General features: G+C 54.3%; 1 protein-coding gene across 12 annotated transcripts in view; it reads left to right on the top strand.

Annotated features, from left to right (window-relative positions):
- Positions 1–27053, top strand: part of TNS1 (tensin 1) — a 198720-nt gene that overhangs the window by 128678 nt on the left and 42989 nt on the right. For all 12 annotated transcript variants that reach the window (XM_013061545.2, XM_013061546.2, XM_013061543.2 and 9 more), the window contains one exon: positions 25220–26824. In XM_013061545.2, coding sequence (XP_012916999.2) covers positions 25220–26824 — 1605 coding nt within the window. The remainder of the gene's footprint in view (positions 1–25219; positions 26825–27053) is intronic.

The raw sequence follows: 27053 nt of genomic DNA, 5'->3' as shown, positions 1-27053 counted from the left end.
CCAAGAACAGACATGTATTTTCCCCCAGTTCTGGAAGTCGGAAATCTGGGAGCAAAGCGTCAGCAGCAATGGTCCCTTTGGCGCTTGTAAATGGCGGTCTTCTCCCTGCGTCTTCACTTGGTCCTCCCTGTGTGTGTGTGTGTGTGTCCTGATCCCTTTATAAGGACAGTGCCCGCTCATGTGACTGTGTTTTAACTTAATTACCTCTTTAGAGGCCCTATTTCCAAATATAGCCCCCTTCTGAGGGCTTGGTGGGGGGGAGCTTGGGTTGGGGGAACACGTCAGCCCATGACACTGAGAAAGGAGTTTTCTGGGTTGCCTGTAGTCGGATGCCTGGAGCCTTGGTCCTGAGTGGGGAGGCGTGGGGTGGGGGGGAAGAGAAGGTCCAGGGCGGATGGGGGGACAAGCGATCTGGCCCCCCACCAGCCTCCTCCTTGCACGCTGTCTCTGTCTTTCTCTGGTTTGGTCTGAGCCTGCCAGCTCAGCGCTCTGGCTGACACCACATTTCACAGCCTCCAGGAACCCCATTAGCTGTTTGGCCCGAGTTCTGAAGCCCCGTGCCCAGATCCCAGCTCCCTGTGGGTGGGAGCGGGGCTGTGTTTTTTGCCTATGCTGCACAGAGCAGCCTCCAAATTCCTCCAGAGTGTTCCAGGGTGAGCCTTCTCGGAAGCGAGTTCCATACCAAGAGCTGTGGGCTGCCTTCCACCTCCGAGCAGCCCAGAGGCTGGGCCAGGCGTGAGTTGCTCACTGTCCCCCCCCCCCCATTCACTTCTCCTGTCCCCTCATCTCCTCAGACACTGAGTTGTTCGAGGTCTCTCATAACTTAAATGGGTATTGGGGAAGAGGGGTGCGTGCTGGGCACAGCAGTGGACAGCTCAGGGCCAAAAAGAAAAAATGGAGACCAGGACAAGCCTCCGGGCCTGGCTACAGATGGCAAGGGTGACCAGGAACCATCCCTTTCTGGGTTTCTTAAGTGTGGTGCCCATCAGGCCCTCTTTTGTTTCCCTGTGGGAAGGCCCCCAAGAGCCAGGGACTGGTGACAAGGGGGTGTGGTTTTGTGCCCAAGCTTCTCAGCCCTTGGAGGATCTGTGAGGAGAGGCTTTCCCTTCCTCAGGGGCGAGCTTCTAGTTCTGTGAGACACCCAGCGCCTCCTCAAGGTCTGTTGTCTGAGCTGGGGAAAAGCCTTCATGATGGCAGCCAGGGGCCCCTGGTCTGCGGGGACTGCTCCTGAGCTGGGCTTGTCTAAGAATTGTCTGATTCTTATTTTATTTTTTTTGAGAGAGAAGAAAGAGGGAAGGGGAGAGACACAGCAAACAGTCAGAGAGTGAGAAGGAGAAGCAGCCAAGAGACGTGCAGAGAGAGACAGACAGGCCTAGACAGACATTGGCTTGGAGATGTGTGTTCTGGGTGCCCTTGGTAACTCCTTTTCTTTAGAGCGCCTTTATTTCCTATAACATGAGGAGACTGGGGGAGTGGTTCTTTCTGTTTCTTTGAGCTTAATCATTGTTTCTTTCTGTGAGTTGGGAGGCGTTAAGATGGACCGACTGATTTTCCCTCTCAGACCTTCCCATCTTTTGAGCTTGCAGCGGCGGTGGGCGGCGGTGGGCGGCGGTGGGGTACGGTGTGCTCAGTGGTAGTTGTAGGCGTCAGGAGAGGCTTGGTTTGCTGGGTAACAAACAGCCCCAAATTCTTACTCCAAACAAAAACAAAAACAAGCAAACAAAAATATATATTTATTTCTTGCCCATGCTGCCTGTCCAGTGGGGTCGGTAAGGGGTCTGCAATCATCGTATTTACTCTGACGGGCTGGCGGTGGCTTCGACCCATAGCTGTTTCCACCACTGCTGCCGCTGTGGGGAGTGGATGCTGTGATGTGTGCACTGTTTCTGCCTGGACATGACACACATTCCTTCTGGTGACATTTCACTGGCCAAAGCAAGTCACGCTTCAAAGAGAGCAGAGAAATGGTGCCTGGAAGACAGAAAGTAGAAGTAATGTGGAACAGATTAAGATCTATGGCAGGGATGAAGTCTGTGGGATCCAGAGTCAGAAGATCTGGTGCCGAGCCCTGTTGTTGATAACCATGTTCCTTAGTCAAGACACTTTGCCTCTCTGAGACCCAACTGTTCTATCTATAAAATGGGTACAAATAGCAGTACTTTTCTCATGGGATTGATGTTAAAATTCAAAGAGGTAATGCACGTGGAAGGTGAAATCCAGAGTGCCCAGTATGTACGATGCTCATGGTAATTTGTGTCCATCATCGTCATCGTCATTGTGATCATCATCATTATTACTGAAGTGCTAGAGGAGAGAAGGAGAGAGGTTATTTGAATGTATATGAGCCCTTTCTTTTTCAGAAGGAGTCCACATCCTTCTGGACCCTCTTCTCTCTGGGAGCCATCTATAGCTGCCCCTTTTCCGGATACCCACTCTTGGGAGTCAGGAGATTTGCCTCTGACATCACCTTGCTGGGTGACCTTGGAAAATTTATTTCTCCTCTCTGGTTCTCAGTTTCCTTATCAGTGGACTGAGGAGGATGGATTCCAAAGGGGGGATTCAGCTAAAGCCCTAAAGATGATAATGAGGCCAGTGCCAGTGATTAGATGATAGGGAGCCTTAGTCCCTGCCTGGAGCCCAGCACCCTCAACTCCACGTTCTCCTGGTTACACCTCACCAGGAGGCTCTACTGTCTCGTGACTGCTAGGCAGAACTTGTAGGGTGGTGTTATCAAGACCCTTTCTCTGTCTACCACTGACCTTAAATCTGTCCTGTGCTGTCCCTGCACCTGCCTGATACCAGGGCAAGTCCCATGCCTGTTGGGGCCACCCTCTGGTCCATTGACAGTGCGCCCAGTGCCAGTGGACTTGGCACTTCAGTCAGCCCATTCTTTCCCCCCCTTTTCAGCTCCTGCTGGGCACTGGTGGTGTGTGTATATGTGTGTGTGGGGGAGGCAGCTCACTAGGTTTTCCTGACTTGAGGGAATGAGGGTGGGAATCAGGAGGGGATTCCTGCCCACTGGGAACACTCTGTGTGTGGATATGGATGTGGATGACCACTTCTGAGCTCTTTGCCAATGGAAGATTCTGGAAGTGTCAAAGATGCTGACTATGTCTCTCCTGCAGCACTGTTGTGGGTGTTTTGGGGGCCCTCCTTGAGCTCTCCATAAGTGACTCCTTCCGTGTCTCCTTCAGGCGGGGGACTGCTGCTCAGGCAGACTGTCACAACCCTTCTGGGCCCACGTGTCCCTTGCTCCTTGCAGCCACCTCCTGCTGAAGTCGGTTCAGCCCAACAGGTGGCCCTCTCAGACAGCATCTGAGAGGGCCCCCGGCCGGCCTGCGTGCTCTTGGCCTCAGCCAAGCCTGGGATGCAGTTGGCCAAGGCAGCCCTTTTGTTTGTCCCCTCACCTGCCTCTCACCCTCCAGACTTTGGGCCTGAGCCAGGCTCTGCCTCCCCCCTGCTCTGTGCTCCGCAAGGCTCCCTGGGATCATGGGAAAAGCCTCCAGCAGCAAAACAAGACTCTGTAAAATTCCTCTTAGCCTCTCCCCCTTCCTGATCCTTTTCCTCCTTGACGTGGATATGTGTGACGTAGTTTAGAGCCGCAGAACAGTTTTCGGCCTGCTCTCTCTTAAAAAAAAAAAATAATAACAGCTGATACCACATATTCCCAATATCACATAATAAAATTGTATTCATTGATATATCTTAATACTGGCACTATACCTGTTTTAAAGTGCACGATTCAGTGGGTTTTACTAAATTTGGGGTTGTACAACCATCACCATAACCTATAACTGTGGAACCTTTGCGCTCCTGCACCATCGGCAGCCGCCCCCTGCCATGGGCATCCCCTCCCCTCGGTCCCCCCACCCCTGCCATGGGCATCCCCTCCCCCTCCCACATCAGCAGCCATCTCCCCGCTCATTTCTTGGCCCCACCCCCAGCCTCGTCTCCCTTCCGTCCTGACAGATTGGAATGTCCTGCAGATTTCCTGTAAATGGAATTATCCCGCACGCGGCTTCTGTCACTAGGCATGGTCCTTTCAGGGCGCCTCCCTGCTGGAGCGTGGGTCAGTGCTGGGCTTTGAGATTGCTGAGTAATCCCCCATTGCCGGCCACACCACATTTTGGGCCTACGTACCTCAGTCAACGAACGTTTTTTGTGTGTCCACTTTTTAGATATTTTAAAGAAAGCTGCAGTGGACGTTTGTGGACTGGTGTTCGCATGGACTCCAGGTTTTGGTTTCTCTTGGGTAGATAATCTAAGGGTGGAATTACTGGGCCATAGGGTCGCGATATGTTTACTCATTTGAGGACCTGCCGGACTGTTTCCTGAGGTGGCCGCACCGTGTCCCTTCCCTTGAGGATTCCCGTATATCCGTGTCCTCCTGGCCTCCTGCCTTCGGGACCCAAGTCGTCCCGGCGGGCGTGAGGCGCAGTGAGGATCTCACTGTGGTCTGGGTTTGCATTTCCCTCAGGATTCGTGATATTGAGCATCTTTTCATGTGGTAACTGAGCACTAGAGATCCATTTTTAGAGAAATTTCTATTCACAACCTTTGCATACTAAAAAAACAAAATTTTTTTTTTTTTTTTTTTTTTTTTTTTTCTGTTTGCTATTGAGTTGTAAGTTCTTTATTCTGAAAACAGGTCCCTCATCAGTAAGTGATTTGCGGGTGTTTTCTCCCGTTCTGTGGGGTGTCGTGTCTTCCCGCTCGTGATGCCAGCGGTGTTTCTCTGCATTGCTTGTGTGCCGATTACCTGCCTTCCATCCGGGCATGGGGCGTTCGTCTTCCTGGGGCCTCTATCACAGCTGAGATTCCGATACTTCCAGGTTAACATTGGGTAGCAATGCGGGGTCCCACCTTATAGACGACAAAACAGGTAGTAGCAGAGAAGTCGGTTCAGCCCAACACGTGGCCCTCTCGAACAGCATCTGAGAGGGCCCCCGGCTGGCCTGCGTGCTCTTGGCCTCAGCCAAGCCTGGGACGCAGTTGGCCAAGACAGCCCCTTTGTCTGTCCCCTCACCTGCCTCTCATCCTCCAGACTTTGGGCCTGAGCCAGGAGAGAGGTTGAGAGAGATTGAGGGGCTCTATCCAAGATAGTGTCCCGTGTAGATGATGGAGGCAGGATTCCAGCATGGGGGCCCTGGGCCCAGAGTCAGGGATTGATTTGGCTTCCTATCGTTTAATGATCTAGATCGAAAAGATAATTTATCTACAGCCCGAAATGCTTTCGGCTGCTGGGTCTGATCTCCTTCCAGCCCTAGAGCCGGTGCTTCAGCTGGCCTAGAGAAGCTACCTATGACACGGAGAGGGAGGCCACGTCTCGGACCCCTGGGTGGCAGGGGCTCAGCCCCCCCATGTCCCCATGTGCCTTCATCTCCCTGAGGCCAGGCAGGAGGAGGGAGGGTAGTGCCTCCTCCAGAAAGTGACCCCTTTGTGTTGGGAGTGAGGCAGCTGGGCAGCAGGGGAACACAGCCCCTGTGTCCACTCTGGAAGGACACGTGTGGCCTGTGGTGTATATTTGCCCCTGACATACTTTCATAGGTTTTGGCCTTCCTGCCTTCTGACCTTTCGGGTGAGACATGAGTAGAAGCAGGAAGAGAGGCGTGCAAGGTCACAGGTGGTCCCAAATAACTCACGAGGAGGTTCTCGGGGGCCCACAGTGATGCCTTTGCCACCTCTGAGCAAAGGGCTTTAAGGGGTGATCATCTGACCAAGAAGCTGGTGTTGGGTGCCAGAATGATTCTTGTTGGGAAATTCTAACCTGGAGAGGGCAGCCCTTCTGGCATGTGACTTCAGGGGCTGGGGCGACAGGGATGGGCAGAAAGGAAGAAATTCACAGCTGCTGCAGAAATCTGTCACTGTTCTGTCTTGTCCTTTGGACCCAGGGTTTAGTCTGCAGCAGGAAGGGTTTGAGTTATCCATCTGGTAGAACTTCCTGGCTTTGAGAGAGTGGATCAACTGTGGTGGGGAGGTTGGATCCTTGTCCTCTTGGCATCCTTGGGCAGAGATGCCAAGAAGCAAGGGAGATGGGTCTCTGTGTGGGATGGCCTGCACAGACATAGTAACAGAGGCAGGGAGGAAATGGCTTTCTAAGGAGGATCTGGTGCCTTCTCATACCCCAAGTGGGGGGAGTCCATATGCAAGGTCGGCCTGACCTTGTGGGCAGAGAAGATGGCACCACTGACCCAGCATCTGCCAGCCACCTGCTTAGCGGGGTGAGGCGGGGCTTGTCCAATGCCCTCAGATGCTGCGCTGGCTCTCTGCGAGGCAGCTGGCAGGCCGGGAGAGTAGTGTCTGCCCATGGAACATTCAGTAAACCAATACCCACCAGAGTGAATGTGCCTTTGGTCCTCTGTAATCTCTGCCATCAGGTGGAGGTTGGAAGGCCGGAGCTGCACTCAGAGCAGACCAGAGCTCCTGGCCAGTGGCCTGGACTGCATGTCGGCCCTCCTGCCGGGCTCAGATATCGAGCTCTAGGCAGGGCAGGAGGAGGGCACTCTCCGCCCCTCTCCCCCTCCCGCTGGACCTGTAGACAAGTGTAAAGTAGCTAGAGCCCACAAGACCCCAAGATACTGACTCTAACCACGTGCAAGGAAAGACACTGATGCTTCCACTAATCAGATCTTGTTTTTCCCCCAAAGGTGGCTGCTTTTCACCCATCATCCCTTTGGGCCTCTTTCCCTTCTTCCTTCTCTCCCTTCCTTTGCTGTGTCCTTTCTTCCCCCCAAATCCTTACCGATCGCCTCCTAGGTGGTGGGCCCTGCACTGGCTCCTAGTGCTGGAGACGCTGTAGAAAGTCGTGCCTGCCGATAAGGGCAGGAGGGGTTGTGGCACCAGCCACTGTGCCCCGTGGCCAGGGGCCACGGCTTCTCAGGAGAGAAGCATCTTCTGGGGATGGTGGCACTCTGCAGAGGGGCTGCGTTTGTACCGAGTCTGGGAGGGGGTGTGGCATGGAAAGCAGAATTGTTTTCCAATCTAGAAATGGAAAAACAACCTTGCTCCAAGCCTAGCTAGCGGAGGGAAAGAGGAGCGGTGGATTCAGACTGACCTCACTCTCACCACTTCTGTCGTCCTGGGGTGGGCAGGTGGGATACTGGAGTGGGTAGAGGTGAGGGTGAGGGGAGTGCCCGGGGGCGGGGGGGCTTATACTGGGGTCCGGGGGGGGGTGGGCGAACCAGGAGAGTCAGAGAAAAGACAGGACAAAATCACACACACAAAAAACACAGAATCCCGCAGTGGGTGAGTCCCTCTTGCCTTTTGTTGAACTTTCTGAGCCTCAGTGTTCTCACCTGTAAGTAAGGACAAGGATGGCACCTGTCGTTCTGGGGCTGAGAATTACATGAGGTCACCTACAGGTGCCTGTGTCTGCGTCTATGCATACTAAGTCAGCGGTTCATGTTTGTTGTTACTGATACCATGACCTGACCTTGGGGGCTACTTTATAAAATGTTTCCCAGAGTGCAAGTCAGTTCATTTTTGGATGATCGTGGTTATGGAACTGGACTTTGAACCTTGGCCTCTGACTGCATGTCCAGGGTTCTTCCTACCACATGGAGCAGGTGTCCAAACCTTTTCCCTCCAAACACCGGCCACATTCCCATGGGGGAGCTTCTCCCTCTGCTCTGGGGTTGGGGGACTTGTGGAGGCCACAATGATAGCTGGGGGTAGAGCTGGCCCTAGCTCCCAGGGTCTTTCCAGGGTCTTCCCCTCCATGGACCCTGCCCCCCACCCCGGTACCAGTCCTCCACAATGTCCAGGCTATGGGTTATGGTGACTGCTGGCACAGCCGTAATGTTTCTTCTTTCTCTTCTTTTTGGAGAAAACAGAGTACAGGAGCGTGAGAATAACATGATGGTAAGGGTAACCTTGAATCCGCTCCACTGACAAAGAAGGAAAAAAGAAAAAAAATCGCATTTTTTCTTTGGTACATGGACTAGCCTTAGTAACATTTACTTGGTCAACAAATAGTCACCAAAGGCCTACAATGTGTCAGTCACTATTCTAGGTACTGAGGATACAGCAATGAGTGAGTGAACAAAGATCCTTGCCCTTGTCTGATTCTATTCTAGTGGGAGAAGAGAGGCAATGAAAAAGTTTTTTTATTTATTTTTATTTATTATTATTATTTTTTAAATATTTTACTTATTTATTTGACAGAGAGATCACAAGTAGGCAGAGAGAGAGAGAGAGAGAGAGAGAGAGAGGAGGAAGCAGGCTCCCTCCCAAGCAGAGAGCCCGATGTGGGACTCGATCCCAGGACTCTGGGATCATGACCTGAGCCGAAGGCAGAAGCTTAACCCACTGAGCCACCCAGGTGCCCCTGAAAAAGTTTTTTAAAGACATTATGAGTAAACGACAGAGCTTGCTGGAAGGCGATGAATACTCTGGGAGAAAATAGAGTGGAGTAAGTGTGATTGGGGGGAGTTGAGGGTAAGTTGAAAATTTTAAAAACGCTGATCAGCCGAGCCCTCACTGAGGAGGAGATATCTGAACAACGACTTGAAGGAGGTGAGAGAGTCAGCCAAGAAAATATCTGAGGAAGAGCATTACAGCAGCAGAAGGGCAGCAAGTGCAAAGGTCCTGAGGCAGCAGCTTTCCCAAAACATAGGCTTGGGAAGCACGAGGGGTCCAGTGTCACTGCAGTGAAGACTGTAAGCAGTGAGGTCAGAGGTAATGGGACCAGGTCACTGCGGGGTCTGGTAGCCATTGCGAGGATTTGGCTCATATCTTGAACTTTTTCATCTAAGGGTGTGGCATAGGTATCCTTCCATAATAGCTTATAAAGAGCCGTTTTACCCCCTTCAGATGCATCAGTGCACGGGTGTTCTATGTTTTATTTAACTGGTATTTTATTTCACTGTATTTAAGTAATGTGGACATTTATTTCTATTCTTTCATCATTTTCAAATATGCTGCAGAGAATAACCTTGTACGTCACCATTTTTGCTTGTGCAACTCTATCTGTGGAAGTGGAATTTGTAGAAATGTGATTATGGGGTGAAGAATATATATCATTCTGATAGTGTCAAAGTGGCCTCTGTAAGGGTTCTAGTGATTGACACTCCCCACCAGCGACTTGGTTAGGGACTAGGAGGAAAAGCCCCCTCTGCCTTCTATATGTACCCTCCGTATGTGGGACACTGTGAGGTGCCCATTATTCCCTTTACTCCTCAGGACCCTACTGTGAGCTGAGTAGTCTTGTTCCTATTTCACAGGTGAGGAAACAGGCACAGAGAGGTTAAGTAACCTGCAAGTGTTTGCACAGCCATTTAGGTATAGAGCTGGGATTCTGATGCCCACCATTCATTTCTCACCATGGCTTCGCAGGGGCAGGGGTCTGAAGAGCTCTGGCCCCTGCCCCCTGCCCCCCACAAGTAGGCATGTGGACCTCACAGCCTGGGGTTTGGGGCTCCTGAAAACAAGAGTTAAAATGGAAAGTTTGCCTGCCCAACTCTTCCGGCTGCTGCACCTGCATCCCGGAGACCCCCGCCTGCCAGCAGCAGGCTCGGAGGAGGCCCTCCTGAGGGACCTGGAGCCACAGGTCTAAGCTGCCCGCCCCCCTTGTCCCTCCCCTCATCAGCCCCTGCGGTGAGACCTGGCAGGCTGCAATCCGGCTAATTCTGCTCCCTGGTGGGGCGCTCCCCGCTGCTGCCGTCTGCTGGGTCAGCTTGCTCTGGGGATTGGGTTTCGGCATTTCACTGATGAAAATAAATCAACCTCTTTACTGCCTAGCATGGTCCTCATGAGCTCTGCAGCCTGGCGTATACTTCCAGATTTCCTGTAAGGCACTATTTCTGTTCTAGCCCCCGGGGGGCCCTGGGGCTGCCGCAGGAAGAACCTCAGATGAGCCTGGAGCCTGGAGCCTGGAGCCCCCCAGGCTGGAGTAAGCAGGAGAGGAGAACCAGGCTCCGTGCCTGGCTGAGCCTCTTCTCGGAGGTGGATCTTTGAGCATCTGGTGTTGACCAGGAGTTCAGGGGTCACCTGGTTGTGCTCTCCCATTGCACAGAGGAGTACACTGAGGCCCATTTAAGAGCACTCCTTAGTACTCTGCCCCCTGACTCCCAGGCAACTGCTGTTGCTACCAGACAGCCTTTTTCTAGGTCTGTTCATTGTGTGGTGGCCAGTTAGGGATATGAGGACTGACTGAGTGGGATTTGGCTGCAGCAGACCGGATGGAGAGATCCGACATCCTGGAGAACTGTCTTGCCTTGGAGGGTCATGAGAAACGAGAACTGGTGGCAGGACTGGATTTTTTTTTTTTTTTTTGAGGCTCCTTCCACCCCACACATCTGTCTAAATGGGATGAGTGACCATGGTGCATGGACGTGGGGGAACAAGGCAAATTCTAGAGCGTTCCGACAAAGCCCCAGCAAGGTTCTGTGTGCAAAGGGGACTCTGGAGTCTTGCCCCAAGCGTCCTTTTCTCCTGCCCCTCCCTTTCTGTGCTCAAGCCTTACTTGCTAGCGCAGGGCTCTCTGGCAGGGATGTGGGTCCTCCTGCCTCCAGTGGTAGCCCTGCTGGGGTCTCTCCCCTACCCTCCAGGGCCAGGGCCCGTCTGACCTTGGGGGGCTTTATACAGGCCACAGTGGGAATCCCTCTTCTGGGAAGCAGCTCAGGAGCTGTAGTGGGTGGGCTTCAGGAGCTCCGACTTCCTTGCTTATCCTGGACCAACCAACCCTTCACATCCTTATGGCTTGTCAATGCCCTGATGCTTGTCAGAGACTGCCTTGGGCTGCTCTGATAGCTTTAAAAATTGTCGAGCAGCAAAGTGTTCTTTGATGTTTGTCCTCCTCCTTCTCTAGGGGCAGTGAGATCAGATTTTGATATGAAAGCTCAAAGCTGCTCAGATCTTTTCTTCTCCCTTCCTGCCTCCCTGCCCCCACTCCCTCTGTCTGACCATTGCTTGCAAACCTTCCAGAACCAGGCAGGCGCTCTTCATGTGACACAAGGAGAGAAAGAAGCCTGGGGGCAGTGCCCTGGCTTCTGGGTCCTGTCTGGGCCTGTACCCCCTGGTTCTGTAGCTTCTGTGGGTCAGGAGGGTCACTTCTAGCTGGTCCCTCTGCAGCGGGGATGGCCAGATTCTGGCCCATGCTGGGTCAGGTGCGTGAGCTCATGTGTGTTGCCTAGCAGACCCCCATGGAGATGCCCATGTGAGCCTCCTTATACTGACGCACATGGATGGGCCCATTTGGGAAAGGAAGCAGAGACTCCATCAGATTTGCCATTCATACCCATACCCATTCAGGTATAGAACCACATGGACCCCTCTGCCTATACTCACCACCTGTGCAGAGAACCCCAAAGATCCCCCACTTGACAGACACCCACCACCCATTCATAGACCCACACGGACCTCTACCCCCCTGCACACCCCACAGTGTGCGGTGTTTGATGGAGACTCCAGTTATCAAACTGCATGGCCAGTCCAATAACTGGTAGTTATGTGTGGTACCTAATGGGCCTGTTTGGGGTCAGGAATGGGGATCGACCCCTAAGTGCAGAGATGGGTTCCTTTGCATGAGTTTTGAACCAGCCCTATAGCAGCTCCCTACAAGTTGCCAGACATGCTTGGAGCCCTGGAAGCATCATTAGGATATGTGCATAAAAGCCCTCGGGGACCACCTAGATGGGAACAGCGGCCCCAGGGGACCACCTGTTTTGGGCGAGTTCTGAGCCAGCACCGTGGTTGGTTGCCACTCGTCACTCCCTTCTTTCTGCTGGATTCCACCAGCTCCGGCTCTGACCCTTTGCCCCTCATGCTCCTTCCTTCTTCCTCTCTGGGAAGCAGAAAGAGCCTGAACGTCCGAGTCAGACTGGCCGTGTGCTCTGAAGCAAGCTGCGACGTCCAGGACTTAGTCTCTTTATCAGGAAGATGGGCATGATGGTATTGCCCTTGAAAGGCACTTGTGGAAGCAAACGTGAGAGGGTTCGTCGAAGGGCAGACCCACAGTATAGAACCTGCTGTCCCCATTCTGGGACAGGCTCCCGTTCTTCCTGGGCCCTTCCTGGGTCAAGCTCCACAGTCCTCTCTCCATTTCCCTCCATCCTTTTCCAGTTGGCAGCCGAGCCTCGGGAGGCGGTGAGTGGGGAGAGATAGGAGGAGGTGTGTGGGTATGCCCCCGACCTTTGTCCCACCCGGAAATTTGCCTGGAAGTTGACAGTCCCCTTCCTGAGCGATCCTCTGGCACACTGGCCCTTGCCCCCTTCTTGGGGAATGCTCTTCTGAGCTGGGCCCTGGGTTGGGGGACAATTGGAGACCCTGGAAGGCCCAGGCCATGGGAGGGATGCCCAGAACCTGCCCTTTCTTCATCTCCCCAAGCTTCTGGTGAGCCCTGCCTCCCCTCTCCCGTGGGCTGGAAGGTGGGAGGAGGTCCCAAGGAGGTCCCACACACAGCATCCCACCCTGCCGGGGAGCGGCGTCTCCACGTGCTCCCCTTTGCCCACCTGACATTTACTCAACACCTTAACACCCGGCACACCCTTGCTTTTCTCCTCCGGTGGTTCTGCGTAGAACCAGCTATTTTAGAGTTCAGAGCTCGTCTTGTTCTTCTCTCGCCATCCCTACCGTTTTGGAGACCGAGGACCAGGAAAAGGAAATGACTTACCCAAGGTCAAGTGGTTCGTTAGTGGCGCAGCGGAGACCGGAAACTGGGACTCCTGAGTCACAGTGCCAAGTTCTGTCTCTCCCGCCCCAGACTCCCTCTGCCCTCAGGCTGGCTCACGACACCTCAGGTGGCACACTTGAACTCAGACTGGGTCGTTGCTTGTTGCCAGGCCCCGCCCTCTGTGTTGTAAGATGTTTAGAAACATCTCCACCCACCAGATGCCGATAGCATTTCTTCTAGATGAGACAGCTCCAAATATTTCCAGACATCGTTCCTCGTTCTCTGGGGGGACACATCACCTTGGGGGAGGACCGCTGGCCTCCCTGTTCCCTCAGCCCTTTGCCTCTGGGTTCTTAGCTCTCCTGTGTGTAGGGTGAGAAAGCCAAGCCCTTTTGTCTTATCCCGCTTCCTCTTTCTGTTCCAGGGTCCGCTGCTTGAAAACCAAAACACTCCGCCATTTTGCTCCTGGGTGGTTAGTCTCTATTCCAGTCCTGACCCAATACGCAGGGCTTGGAAACTTCTCCACCCTGAGTCTTGGCCACATTGGGGTGTGTGTGGTGGGGGCTTGATGAACTCCGGATGTCCTCTGGGTTGATCATGCTGAGACTATAGGGATCAGCCTGGGCCAGCAGTCCACAGCTGGGCCTTGTGTGGCAAATCTGGGGCTCCAGTACTACTGAGCCTGAGGGGCTCCAGAAGGTCACCAGGTTATATCCCTGCTCTAGATCTTACATTTCATGAAACTGCCCTGCCCAGGGCTATCCCAGGGGACAGGGCCTATCCAGCCACCTGGGAAGAGTGAACAATATTTTCACCTCTCAAGCTTAGCCTCACGCATCTCCCATGTAGAAAGATTTTCGCCCTAGGTATTTGAGAAAAAATTTTTTTTCTTCTTCTCAAATAGAAAGTGGTTAAATTGCATATATCCTTTTTCAAACCAGATCTACCACACCCCGTGCCCAGTACTTTCCTACTTGTGTACAGGACCCCCGTGCCCCTACCCCCGCTATGGTCCTAGGCGGAAGCCATCCCTGGAGGTGGGAGAGGCGGTAGCATTTATCTGGCCTGCTCTTAGCAGTGACCAAGCTGGAAAGTCTTGGTATTTATTAGGTGAGAAGCATCATGTTCTCAGAGTCTGGGCTGTTTCATCTGATGCTGTATTTATTAGGTGAGAAGCATCATGTTCTCAGAGTCTGGGCTGTTTCATCTGATGCTGTGATTTTCGAAAAGGGAAAGGGTGAGGCAAATGATACGCCCAGAAGTTGAAGCATCTGTATCCCAGGGTGACAGGGTCACCATCGTGCAGCTCAGGGTGGAGCTGGGCTCGGGAACGAGGAGGGGGAAACAGAGGTCGTGGGCATAGTTGTATATATGTGGCTGCCTCATTTAGAGCATCTTTCCATGCTTTATCTGCGTTTTATCAGTCTTTGCAGTACCGTCTGAGATAAAAATATTAATGTACCCATTTTGCAGATAAAGAAACTAAAGCTCAGAAAAATTAAGGAATTGGCCCAGGGTTGCACTAAGCTAGTAAGTGGTAGTGTCTGGATTCAAAGCGGTGTCTGCTTGACAGCCTAAGCCTGTGTTCTTAGCCACTGTGTCCCTGACAGGTGCTAAAGTGATGTGAGCAAGTAGGGCTGGGTATAAACATTAGGCCTCATTATTAAAGGTATGGTGTCCAGAAAGTGGAGGTGATAGGCTTATGGGGCTCCTTACCAGTCCAAGAGCCAAATTTGTTGTTTGTGGGTCCCTTGCTTCAGAGGGATAAAATCTGCTGGAAGTAAGGGCTCAGGTAAGAAAGAGAAGCAAAGGGAGGGTATGGTGTGGTGGGCTCAAGGACTCCAGGTTGGGTCCAGGAGAGACTTGGGGGGGACGTGCACACCACGTTTAGTATCTAAAGAGCTCTCATGTGGCAGAAATTTGGCTTGTCTGAGCCATCCCATGGGGCACCATACAGCCAGTTAGTGGAAAAAAAAAAATAGGGTGCTGAAATCTACTTGTTACAGCATCGAAAGATGAAATGGGTATTTTGGGGCAATAGTAAGATTCCCCACAACTGAAAATAGTTAAGCACATCTAGCATCAGTTTCCCCCAAACCTGGGTGCCTTGCGTTCTCAGCTGGGGAGTGTTTTATGATTCAGATTTCCCAGGCTCCACCTCTCACAGTTCTGCTTCTGAAGGTCTTGGGTGGGGCCAGGGAGGTCAGGGTTTTTGTAAGAGTCTCTGAATTGGCTTCTGGTGCAGCCAATCCCAGGACGGGAGCAGAAAGCCATAGGACGGGGTTGTTGCGGTTGTTGCTTCCAAGGACAGCGGTGTGGTGGTGTTTCCAAAGTATGTTGGCCAGGTTGACAGTTACATGTAAAAGGATTTTAGGTGCATTTATTTTAATGCATAGTGGGAAAAAAAGTATAGACTTTACCCTGGTTGGTGTATATGGATATACGGATGCTTAGAACGACTTGAACTGAAGTTTATTTTAAAAATCACGAAATTTTATTGTATTTTTAATTTTCTTTTAAATGACAAAATTTTATAAAAACAATGTTGTTGGGATTCGCAGGTACAGATAAACAAGAGGTTCGGTGGGAACTGGGTGAACTGGGGTTCGTGGGTTAGTTCCGGGAGGCTTTGAAGAGGTAGGAGGAAAATCGTAGGAGTTTGTCTGGATTGTGATCTCCCAACATCCTGGCGCTGGGAAGATCGGAAGTCCTCCTGTCCCCAGTTCTGGAAATCCATTTCTCCCCTCCCTATTCTTTTTTTTTTTTTTTTTTTTAAGATTTTATTTATTTATTTGACAGCGATCATAAGTAGGCAGAAAGGCAGGCAGAGAGAGAGGGGGAAACAGGCTCCCTGCTGAGCAGAGAGCCCGATGCAGGGCTCGATCCCAGGACTCTGGGATCATGACCTGAGCCGAGGGCAGAGGCTTTAACCCACTGAGCCATCCAGGTGCCCCTCCTTTCCCCCTTCTTAATGACTCCTGTGAGGTCTGTGATACTGGGTGGGGGTGGGGGGTGCTTGCCCATCTCGTCCCTAAAGATGTGGTTAAGACAGGACATTCAGTGCCATACTTGTTCTTCCTCTTATTTTCTTCTTTACTCTCAGAAAAGAGCAGTGAGAGAGTGGGTGCCAGGGAAGGGGCCGGGGTTGAGGTGTCAGCTCAGGAGAGGGAGGAGCCGAGGGTCTGGACCTGGCATGCTTCTCCTTGCTGAACCTGCAGTGCCCAGGCCTGGCTGTGGAGGGTCTGGGCACTGGGGTTGGGTTGCTGCAGAAGCACTTTGGGGTTGCAAACTAACTGAGGTCCTTGAGGAGACAGCAGGCCCTGAAGTGCCCCTGGGGCTGGCTGCAGATGCCAGGCCATGTCTCACCCACTCTGGGAGTTGGCGTGGGACATTCATATGACGTGAAAATAAGGTACTAACATCACGCGCCTAAGAGTTACGGTCTGGTGTCCTGCTCCCAGAGACTTCTGGCACTTCTTAGGGCATGCCAGATCATGGTGGGGACTTGGGGCAGCTCTCATGGCTTTGGCAGACGCACCTGCTTCAGGTCTGGGTGCTTGGGGATGAAGGTGGAGGTCACTGACACTCTGAGAAGTTATCCTCTCTGCCATTCCTGGTCTTTATAGATTGGAACAAATTGAGTACTGACGGCTGGTCAGTTGGAGGCATCTTAGGGGGCCTGGTAGATTGATGTCCTGGGCCAGAGTCCCATTTGGCCTTCCCAGAGTCAGGCCTCAAGAATTGTCAAGGTTGCTGGGCCAGAATCCAAAGCTTTGCCCTGAGAATGTAACTTTGAGGCTCCTGCTTCCCCCCCAGAACTGCCTGGGTGACAGCTCGGTACCTTTCCTCAGGCCTCTTGTCACCTCTGGGAAGTACAGGGGCTTGTGGGTTTTCTTTTTTCTTGCCCTTTTTTGAGCCAAGGAAGTGTCCTGGCTCCGAGACTCTACCCCGTGGTGGGGGTGTGGGGGAAGGAGGGGGAGAGGGAGGGGAAAAAAAGATTTCCACCTTATTGTTCAGCAGCTGGAAAATTGTTGTCATCTGTTCTGCCTTTCATTTGCTGAGAATGGAAAAAAAATGTGGAAAAATTTGAGGAAATAAATCTCAGTACCCTCGTAGGAACCCTGGCCCTTCCCTCTCTCCGGCGAGCATCCCGACTGCTCCGCTCCCCGGCCCTTTCTTCTTTCTTCCCACTGCCCTGGGCACCAGGGGCTGTGATGGGTTTGGGACGGGGGCAGGCTGGGCCTGGCTGTGCTGGGGCAGTTGCTGGGCTGGCCGGGGCTCCTCACTCCGTGTGGAGGGCTTGGGAAGCCACTGTGATGTCATTCAAGAGCTGCATAGCTACAGGATGATAAGTGAAACCCTGGGGACCCAGCTGGCTGAAATTACAGACAGAGTTTTATCCCACTGGCTTCCTACAAGCCAGAGGGAGGCGGGCTGAGCTGGCCAAGAGGGGGAGAGTGAGGGAGGGAGTGAGCAGAGGGAGGGGTGGTGCGTGCAGACTGGGCAGGCAGGCGGCACGGGCTCCTCCCACCTCTGACAGTCTGCAGGAGCCTGAGCAGGACACAGCCAGCCTTGGGGCTGCAGCCATGGAGGAATTATTTGAAACTTGAGGCACAAGGAGCAGAGATCAAATCAGAGCAGCAGTTCCTCCTCCCCTTTCTGCCTCTCTGTCCAGAGGGTGAGTGTCTGCTAGGCATTTGTGTGGGTCCTTGGGTGGCTCTCCACTGGACCTGGGGCTGTGAGGCTGCTGGGCTTATGCACCGGGATCTGCGGTGGACCTGGACCTGGGAAGTGTGTGGGGGTTGCATGGGGTCGTGGCCCATGCCAGCGCCTTTGGAGGTGGGTGGGGGTGGACCTGGCTACCTCCCTCCTGGTTCCGCTGCCCTGGGACAGGGAAGAGCTGCTACCTCAGGTCTGGGGGGGTGGCTAAGTCTGTGGGAGGCAGTGTGTCTGAGCTGGCCTCAGTCTTTGGGAGTAATGACTCATGGAGGATGAAGATGGGGTGGTGGGTGAAGGAAATGTGGTGGCAGCCTGGCGAGCCCCTGAGACACCCCTAGTGGAATGTGTGTCCAGGACACCCCCCCTCCCGTTCTGTGGTCTGACCTTTGTGGTCCCCCCAGTGCTGACCATTCCTCTGCGGGCCACCCGCGGGCTCCCATTCCTGACTTTGCCCTAACTTTGGCAGGGCTTAGAGTGGCTCGATCATCCTCCTGGCCAGGGATCCCCGAGTGTCCGGGCGGGCACCCTGGCCTGGCAGAGAAGGACTTTGGTTGTTGTGGACTCGGGCACTATTTTTACTGTCCCGAGCGCCTGTGATATCTGGTGCCCGGATAAGCTGCGGGCGCGGAGTGGGAGTGCCAGGCCCTGCTTATAGTGTCTGGCGTGGGAGCTGAAGGCCAGGCCGGAGTCAGGAGGCTGGTCTTGCAAGTTCACATTTGCCCCACAGGGCGTGGGTCGTCCTGTGACCTGGGCAGGTCACTCCAGGTCCTGGTCCCTTGGGTCTGAAATAAAGGTCAGAATTGAGTTTTCTGTCTCTGCTCCCTCTCTCTGGAGGAATTCAAATCAGATGGTATCTGTGAAAGCACTGTGGGTCCTTCCTGAGGAAGGCCTGGGGACACATCCGTCATCAGCCCTTGATGAAGCCCCATGGATTATATTGGGCCGTTCTTTGCTCTATGGCCATGGTTGGAGGCCTTCCCTCCCGCCCCGCCCTCCCCAGACTCCAGCCATCTTCACCTTGAAGGCCATTAGGAGAAAGCACTGAACTTGTCCGTGCTGGGTGACCTTGGTGTGGGGATCCCCTGGGCCTGCTGAGTGGCACTGTCCTTCTGTAATATGAGGGGTGGGCAGTGGATTAACTGATCCCCTGAGACCCTTCAGCTGAAATCTCCATGGATTTAGAAAGCCGTCTTGGCTTGGCTGACTTCCTGGAGCAGCGGGAGACAGGAGCAGCCTGTGGGAGGGGCTCTAGTTCCCATTTCTGTTTGCATGCTGGCTTTCTCCGTCCTGGGGCCCTCCGGCTGACATTTAGACCAGGGCCCCATTTGGCCATTGGACCTTCTCTCTTTCCTGTGCTCCTCCGCCCCACCCCCAAGTCGACAGAGGCAAGTTTGTGGGGGACTCTAGAGTGGTCACTTGGACTCTGAGAAGGCAGGGGGTTCCCTCTGAGTGCTCTCAAGCAGGAAGATAGACAGGTGTCTGTTGGCTATGCCTGGCCTCATCTGTCTCTGCCCACAGGGCCTGAGGCCCCATGCCCATGAGTGGGCACCTCCCAGTGTGAACCTTATTAGGTCTCCTGGGCTGCACCTGTTGCCTGCTCTCCATCCCAGAGGCTGTGTGCTTTCCCTTCAGAGACTTGGGGACTTCCCTTCACCTCGAATTCTGCTGACCTTCAGAATCCCCAATGGAGCCCATTCCCATTTGGAGATGTTCCAGATCTCTCTGCAGCTGGGAGGAACAAAGGACTGCTTTAGTCTCCGGCTGCTGTGGGATGGGAGGTTGGCATGGGTTGGGGCCAAGACTGTCACAGACAGGGTTACAGGAGATCCCCGCCACTGTTGCCATGGCGTGTCAAGAGGACCCCAGATCATGTCTGAGCTGTCCATCCTCATCCCCGCCTCACACTCCCCTCCCTAGGGCGGGCTGCGACTCAGTGGGCTCCTCTGGGCTGGGCCCCACCTGCGCTCCTCCAGCTGGAAGATCGTCCTTTTTTGTGTGTTCTTCTATTCCTCTCAGAGGCAGCCTGGCATTCTGCATGGAATCCCAGGCAACAGAGAAGGAGTCCAAGAGGCAGCACCTGTAGATTCATACGTCGACATTGAAGATCCATAGGTGGTCTTTGAGGACCCCAGCAATTATGTGCACAATTTGTGTTTATGCATTTTGAGGGCAATTAGTCAGGACTTTCATCAGATATCCCAAAGTGTCCTTAGCTATGGAAGTTAACATCCGCCCGCCTGGAGTATGGCTCCAAGTTGTCTGAGGGACTCCCTGGGGTGGGCTCTGGTTCAGGACCTCCGCTGTGCCTTACCTGGGCCACCAGCTGTGTAGATGCCTCTCTCTCATGATGTTTTGGCTGCAGGGCTTGTCTTTTTCCTTCGGGAGAAGCTTGGGTCCACCTTGAACCTCTGATTTGTCACGTCTCTGGATGGTACCTCAGGGGCCGACAGGACTATATATAAATTCTTGGACTATTTAATGTGATTCAAGAAGCATTTATGAAACATGCGATGTGTGCCAGGCCCTGCGTTCTGCAGAACGGTGCTGTAAGCCGTGTGGGTTAGGCATTAAGCTCTAAGAGGCACTGTTGGCATAGACCATATTGTGAAGGGTACCGTCTGGGAACCAGGCACTGGCAGGGTGGCGGGCGGGGGGGGGGACAAAGGCTCTTTCTCAAGGAGCCCCCACTTAGCGGGAGGACAAATACGGATGGCAGTCATGACCAGCCTCCGGGTGATTTGCGTTCCAGGAGTTGTCTGCCCAGGGCGACAGAAACTCAGAAGAGGTTAAGCTCAGTCTGGAGGGCTGTGGAAAGGGTTAGGTTGAGGGATGCTTCCCAAAGAAGTTCAGGCTGAACCTGAAGGAGGAGAAAGGGGTTTTCCAGGGAGTTTGAGAGTTGTGGGGGGAAACACGAAGAAGGATTTTTTAGGAGAGGGAACAACAGATGGGAAGCCCAGAGTAGGAAAAGCATAGGAATAGTAAGAGGAGTGAAGGGTGTTGGGGGTATTGGGGACAGCGAAGGGGAGGCTTCAAAAGGCAAATGGGGGGCCAGATGATAGGAGGTATGGCTTGTCCAGCAGTGGAGGGGTGGTGTGGGCTTTACTGGGTGGGTGATAGGAGCTGTTAAAACATGCGAAACAGGAGGGAAAGAGGAGAACATAGCATGCCAGGATGTGCCATGCCTAGTTTCAGGTACTTAGCTCCTGAGTCCTGTCACTCAGCAAACCTGCAGGTAAGCATCTGAATCTTCACCCCCCAAGCTTGGAAGCCAGGCTCTGTGTGGTTAAGTGGCAGAGGCAAGCGACTTGACATTAAGATGGGGACCGTCCTTCTGAGTAACGGTTGTATCTGGCACAACGGTGGGGTTGAAGGGGCGCTTCTCCTCTCTGGCTTTTCTCCAGAACCACATCCCTGGGGCCTCCCTGGTACCCAGCCCCATCCTCTGGCTCCCACATGCTGCCCCTCAGTAGCCCCACCTGGCTCCCTCCATGGCTGAGGGAGAGTCTGTGATGAAATTTCCAGTTCACATGTCCAGACCTTGCTTCTTCTTGGCCAAGCCTCAGCCCTTGTCAAAGGCCACCTACTTCCTAGACGTTTGCTCATGGCCTTTGATGCTCCACTCCCTGTTGAAGGATCTGAGATTCCCTTTGGGTGTGCCGGGCCCAGGTCTACCTCCAAACTACCGGTATCCAGGGTGGGCATGTTGCCTCTTCCTACTGGCATGCTTTGATTTTTCTCCGCATTGGTTGGTCACTCTGCTCTGGGTAGTATATTTTAATGTATTGCTATTCAGCTGGACATGGACCCAAAGGGATTTTTATCCTGAAGGGCCCCAGCCTGAAAACTTAGTAAGTCACTCACTATTCAAAACCAGCCTGCTGGTCGGACGAGGTGGGGTCGCTGCTTGCTGACCACCAGAGGAACCTTCTTTCTTAGAGCCGACGAGGTTCGAGCCTTTTATTTTCCATGGTTGGGCCATCTCTCCTGACCACCAAATAAGCAGACTTTCTCCGCTAGACGTTAGTAAGAGAAGTGGGGATCCTTCTTTTCAGATCCAAAGGGCTGACTTTTGGGGTCAGCGTTTCTCAAGATATCGTCCACTTGTGTGAGCCCCAGAGCCTTGGGAGAGTTAAAATACTGCTTTTTTGGCCTCGCCCCAGGCCTATGAGTGAGTCTTTGGGGGCGGGACCCCAGCATCTCCATTTTCAGGAATCTCTGGAGCAGATTCTTATGAACCTCGAAGTTGGAAAACAACTGTCCTAAACCCGGGTCACCTTTGCCTCCCATAGTCCTTCCGTTCTCTTTGCAGCATGCAGGCAGTACATGTCTCTCTTTCCCTGCCTCCTGGCCTGTACTGGGCTTCTAGCACCACACACACCTCTGTGGCTTGCTGGAGGGAGCCTAGGAGTAGGTCCATGTCCAAGTCAGCTGGGGATTTTCCTCAGAGCTTTCCAAAAGTATGACTCGCACATCTGGATTACGGCCGCCGTGGAAGAAGGGCCCCTTGGTGCAATCAAGCTCGATGTCGAGGGTGGGGCTGGGGCTTGGGCAGCTGCCGGGGGAGCCAGGAGACATATTCAGACAAAGCAAATGGGGCCTTAAAGGGACTGTGGGCGTCTCGGCTTCCCTAGAGAAGCAGCCAGGGAGATGGCCCACAAGGCTGGCCGACCTGCAGGGCTGGGAGCTCCCCACTCTGGGCTGCCTGCAACCTGTGTTACCCAGCTGTCTGTCCTTCTCCTCCGTGGTGACCTGTGCCGCTACCGATGGCCCTGGTCTGGCAGGTTCCTCCTCTGTCCCCGCTCCCTGCCACACTGGGTGTCCAATGCCTTCTCACCTGAGAGGATTTGCCTGAGCTGGCTGTGCCCCCAGAGGCTGTTGGGACTGAGTCGGATCTCGTGACCTCCCCCCCAGCTTGAGAGCCCCAAAGCCATCTTCCCCCACCATCTCCTCTGGCTCTTTCTTTCCTTGTTCTGCCTGCCTCTCTCTCTTGCTCTTCCTGCCTTAACAGAGTGAAACCGACATTGTGTTCCGGCTTCTTGTGGTCCTGCTAAGTAGCACTTAATGTGGCCGCAGTGGCGGGCAGAAGGGAAGGACGAGCATGTGTGTACCGGTGTGGGGGGCTGAGGGGGGCGGCGCTCATCTCTTGACGGGGGGAACAGGGCTACCTGCCATGCCGGGATCACGCCAACACACTGGGCTTTCAGCGGAGCCTTCCTGGGGGCTAGACAGACCCGGGACGGGCCTGGCTGTCCTCACAGCCTCCTCTTGATGGGGAGACGGAGACCAGTGAAGGTGTAGGACAGCCTGGAGTGTGGGGCAGGCGCTCGGTGGTCAGGAGCAGCCGGCTCCTTCTTGGAGGACAGCAATAGACATTTCCATTCATATCGTGTGGAAAAGATTTAGTTAAACAATCTGCACTTCTTCGATTTTCTAACTCAGCCTCAGTGGCCTGGCAGTTACTATTTCCGATGTTGCTGCAAAGAGTGGTCCGTGTGGGGGTTAATTACACGGCAGAATAGGTTTAATATTGATGTTGTTGCAATCAATGAAGGGGCCCAAAGGGGCAAGATATCAGGTACTGGTAGTCAGTGTGAATTCTTCCTCCCTGTCTCCCTCAGGGGATGCTTTCATAGCTCTCTTGCCAAAAGCTCTTCTTTTATGAACCCAAGTGAGATGCGGGAGTGGGTCTCCTTTCTCCCTGAAGGAAACAATAGTTTTTGGTTTACCCTGGTTTGTACCCAGTGGTTCTCATTCCCCCCAAGTGTAAATGGGGAGCTGGACACTCTATCCTTTGCTTTGCTGTTGTTGCCTCCACTTCCCAGACCACAGGAGCATGAACTTGGGAGGTTAGGGGTTGCCGCGGCTGGAGGAGCTTGCTGGCTTCGCAGTGTGAGCCTCCTTTTCTGGGGCCAGCCACTTTCCAGGCACAGTGGGAAGGAAGGACAGCTCTTCGGCCTACCACTGACTGGTCTAAGGGGCCCCCCCTTCCTGGGAACCACCCCAAGAAATCTGAGTGGAGCAGAGCTCTTGTCTTCGACGCTTCCCCCCATGGAAGCCGTTAGCTGGGGTCTCTTTCTTTGTGTGGCAGGAGCCCAGCTCTTTGGAAGAACCCGGCATGCAGGCAGCCTCTCTCCTTCAGTAGCTTTGACACCTTCAGAGGTGAGGACAGGCCAGTTGATCTCAGCAGCCCTTAGGAGCCCCAGCATAAGGGCCAGATTCAGACCCATTCCCGATCCCAACAAGCCCCATCCCCTGAAGTCTGGGGCTGTGGCCACACTCTGGCCCAGTGTCCCTTGGGACCTGCTGCTGGCCAAGGTCCCAAAGCCCTGGGGAAAACAGGGGACAGAGAGATGGGTCTGGAGAGTTAGGTGAATGGGCAGAGAGCATCCAGCATGTGCGTGGACGCTGTGCCTCGTTGGGCACCGCTGCGCTTGCTCCCGGTGACGTCATTTGGTCGGCCTGTGGTTTGTGTGTGTGTCTGTTGATCACGATGTTCCTGTTTTGTGGTCGTCTGATCCCTTGTTTTTGGCTGTGGGCTTCTGTACGAGTGTTTATTTTTAGAGGCTGCCACTTCTGGCCTGAGGGCTGATCCTTGGGCATGGTAGGCGCTTGTATTTTCTGAAATGATTGTGGCTTTAGATTTAAGTATTTATTTTGGGGTATTGCTGCCTTTTACATGTTTCATTTACTCTGCGTGTGTGTTATATGACGGATGGTGTGAAATAATAAAAATGGGATGATTTTTGAAGTTCTGATTTTAAATTAGTTTTGCCTTTAATTTAGTTTTGTTTTAATTAAATCTTAAATTAGTTCTGATTTTAAATCAGAGCTTTACCAGATACCGTATGTCTGTAGATAAATGGCTTCACTTCTGTGACTCTCACTTTCTCCTGTTCCTGAAGGAGGCATGATACTCCCTGACTTGTGGGACTGGAAATGAAGTTTGTGTAAAGTGCCTCAGGGACACCTATCGAGCGTACCCCGAGAGTGCACAAGGGGTTCAGTTTGGGTGAATTGTGGGTGTTTGACTTGGGTGATTACCAGCTGGCGTGTGTGTCTCGGGACGTCTTTGTGTCTGGTTTTCCTGTGTGTGGATGGTGTGTGTGTGTGACTCTTGGTGTCTGGCTGGACTTTGCCCTATTAGGACTTTCTTTTCTTGCCAACTGAGGGCCTGCCTTGGAGTGAAGGGAGGGGAGGGGTGTGTGTGTGTGTGTGTGTGTGTGTGTGTGTCGGGGCTGGAAGCTGGGCTGCTGACTGTACAGGGTGTGAAATCACTGAGTCCCTCTGGGTGGGGACGTTCTTCGTTCCTGAGTCAGCCCTCTGGCCCTGAGCCACCCAGCACTCACTATTTCCTTTCAGAGAAAGTATTGCTCATGGGGTCGCCAGACAGAATGACACAGGGGACACCCCTCCTTGAGGAGAACATCTCCTTTTGTGTTCTGGATCCCTAAAATGCTTCCCCTGCCCTCTTGCTCTCTGGATCCTCTTTCCAGAATCCCAGGAGCCCAGCACTCTGAGTGAAGGCGCGTCGCCTCTGATGCGGGGACTGCTGGCTTTGCAGAACCCCATCTTGACCCAGTACTTTCGGGTCCTTGGGAGGCTGGTGAAATGCCACGGCCATGCTTTGGACTGGGGCCCCTTGCTCCCAGGCTCCCCCTCCCCGCCCACTTTGGCTTCACAGCCCTGGAACTGTGTGTTACGGCCCCACAGCCTGGGTAGGGGTCCTTTTGTCCTTGTCCCTCACATCCCTGACCTCAGCTCTGTCTTGAGTGGTGCAAGGAGATTTTAGGACTCGGGGAACGGCAGCTCCTCCCTCCCTCCCTTGGGGAGATGAGAGGGTGTGCCAGCCTTTCACTGACACCTGTCGTTTGTCCTCCGGCTGTCTTGCAGAAGTGGTGGGACACACTCAGGGGCCTCTGGATGGGAGCCTGTACGCCAAGGTGAAGAAGAAGGACTCCCTGCATGGCAGCACTGGGGCCGTCAACGCCGTGCGCCCTGCCCTGTCGGCTACCCCCAACCACGTGGAGCACACCCTCTCCGTGAGCAGCGACTCAGGCAACTCCACAGCCTCCACCAAGACAGACAAGACCGATGAGCCGGCCCCCGGCCCCACCAGCGCCCCCGCTGCCCTGAGTCCTGAGGAGAAGCGCGAGCTGGACCGCCTGCTCAGTGGCTTCGGCGTCGAGAGAGAGAAGCCAGCGCCCATGTACCACACGCAGCATCTCCGGTCCCGCCCCGCGGGGGGCCCGGCTGCACCCGCCGCCGGCCGCCACATCGTCCCAGCCCAGGTTCATGTCAACGGCGGGGCCTTGGCATCCGAGCGGGAGACAGACATCCTGGATGATGAGTTGCCCAACCAGGACGGGCACAGCGTGGGCAGCATGGGCACACTGTCCTCCCTGGACGGGGTCACCAACACCAGTGAGGGGGGCTACCCAGAGGCCCTGTCCTCACTGACCAACGGTCTGGACAAGTCTTACCCAGCGGAACCGATGGTCAATGGCGGGGGCTACCCCTATGAGTCCGCCAGCCGGGTGGCGCCTGCCCATGTCAGCCACCCTGCCCCTGTGCGGCCCTCCTACTCAGCACAGGAGGGTTTAGCTGGCTACCAGCGGGAGGGGCCCCACCCAGCCTGGCCACAGCCAGTAACCACCTCCCACTATGGCCTTGACCCCAGCGGTATGTTCCGCTCCCAGTCCTTTCCGGAGAGCGAGCCCCAGCTGCCCCCAGCTCCGGCCCGCAGTGGCAGCAGCCGGGAGGCTGTGCAGAGGGGTCTGAATTCCTGGCAGCAGCAGCAGCAGCAGCAACAGCAGCAGCAGCAACAGCAGCAGCAGCCTCGTCCCCCTCCTCGCCAGCAGGAGAGAGCCCACCTGGAGAGTCTCGGGCACAGCAGGCCCAGCCCTCAGCCACTGGCAGAGACCCCCACCCCCGGCCTCCCTGAGTTCCCAAGGGCAGCCTCCCAGCAGGAGATCGAGCAGTCCATCGAAGCACTGAACATGCTGATGCTGGATTTGGAGCCCGCCGCGGCAGCCGCCCCCCTGCACAAGTCCCAGAGCGTGCCGGGGGCCTGGCCAGGGGTTTCCCCACTATCCTCCCAGCCTCTCGCTGGCTCCCCCTGCCAGCCCCATCCCCTGACCCAGTCCAGGTCTGGCTACATCCCCAGTGGGCCTTCCTTGGGAACCCCTGAGCCGGCCCCACGGTCCTCCCTGGCCCTGGAGTCCTTCCCTTCTGGCAGGCCATACTCACCTTACGATTATCAACCATGTCCTGCTGGGTCCAGCCAGAGCTTCCGTCCGAAAAGCCCAGCCTCCTCCTCCTCGTCCACCTTCCTTCCAACCACCCAGAGCCCTCCAGGGCCTCAGCAGCCCCCAGCCTCTCTCTCTGGCCTCCCCGCTCAGCCTCAGTTCCCACCAAAGGAGGCAACTTCAGACCCATCCCGCACTCCAGACGAGGAGCCACTGAACCTGGAGGGGCTGGTAGCCCACCGGGTAGCAGGTAAGAGCCGTGGGGACCACCAGCCCCGGGACTCCTTTCCTACTCCCTCCATGCCCGCCCTCTTTGGTCTTGGATAATCTTGCTGGGGGAGGTACAAGAGTAGCCTTCACCCCATGGCAGGTGCTGCTTTGACTGGGGAAGAGGCTGTCACGTGCTAGCCATCCCTCCCGGCATTCCTCGTCCATTAGGCTCCAAGGCAGGCATGAGATTCAAAGATCAGTGTCTTATA

Source organism: Mustela putorius, unplaced genomic scaffold, assembly GCF_011764305.1.
Source record: "Mustela putorius furo isolate JIRA1106 unplaced genomic scaffold, ASM1176430v1.1 tig00000275_pilon_pilon_pilon, whole genome shotgun sequence".
Lineage (NCBI taxonomy): Eukaryota > Metazoa > Chordata > Mammalia > Carnivora > Mustelidae > Mustela > Mustela putorius.
This window is presented reverse-complemented; position numbering and strand designations above follow the sequence as displayed.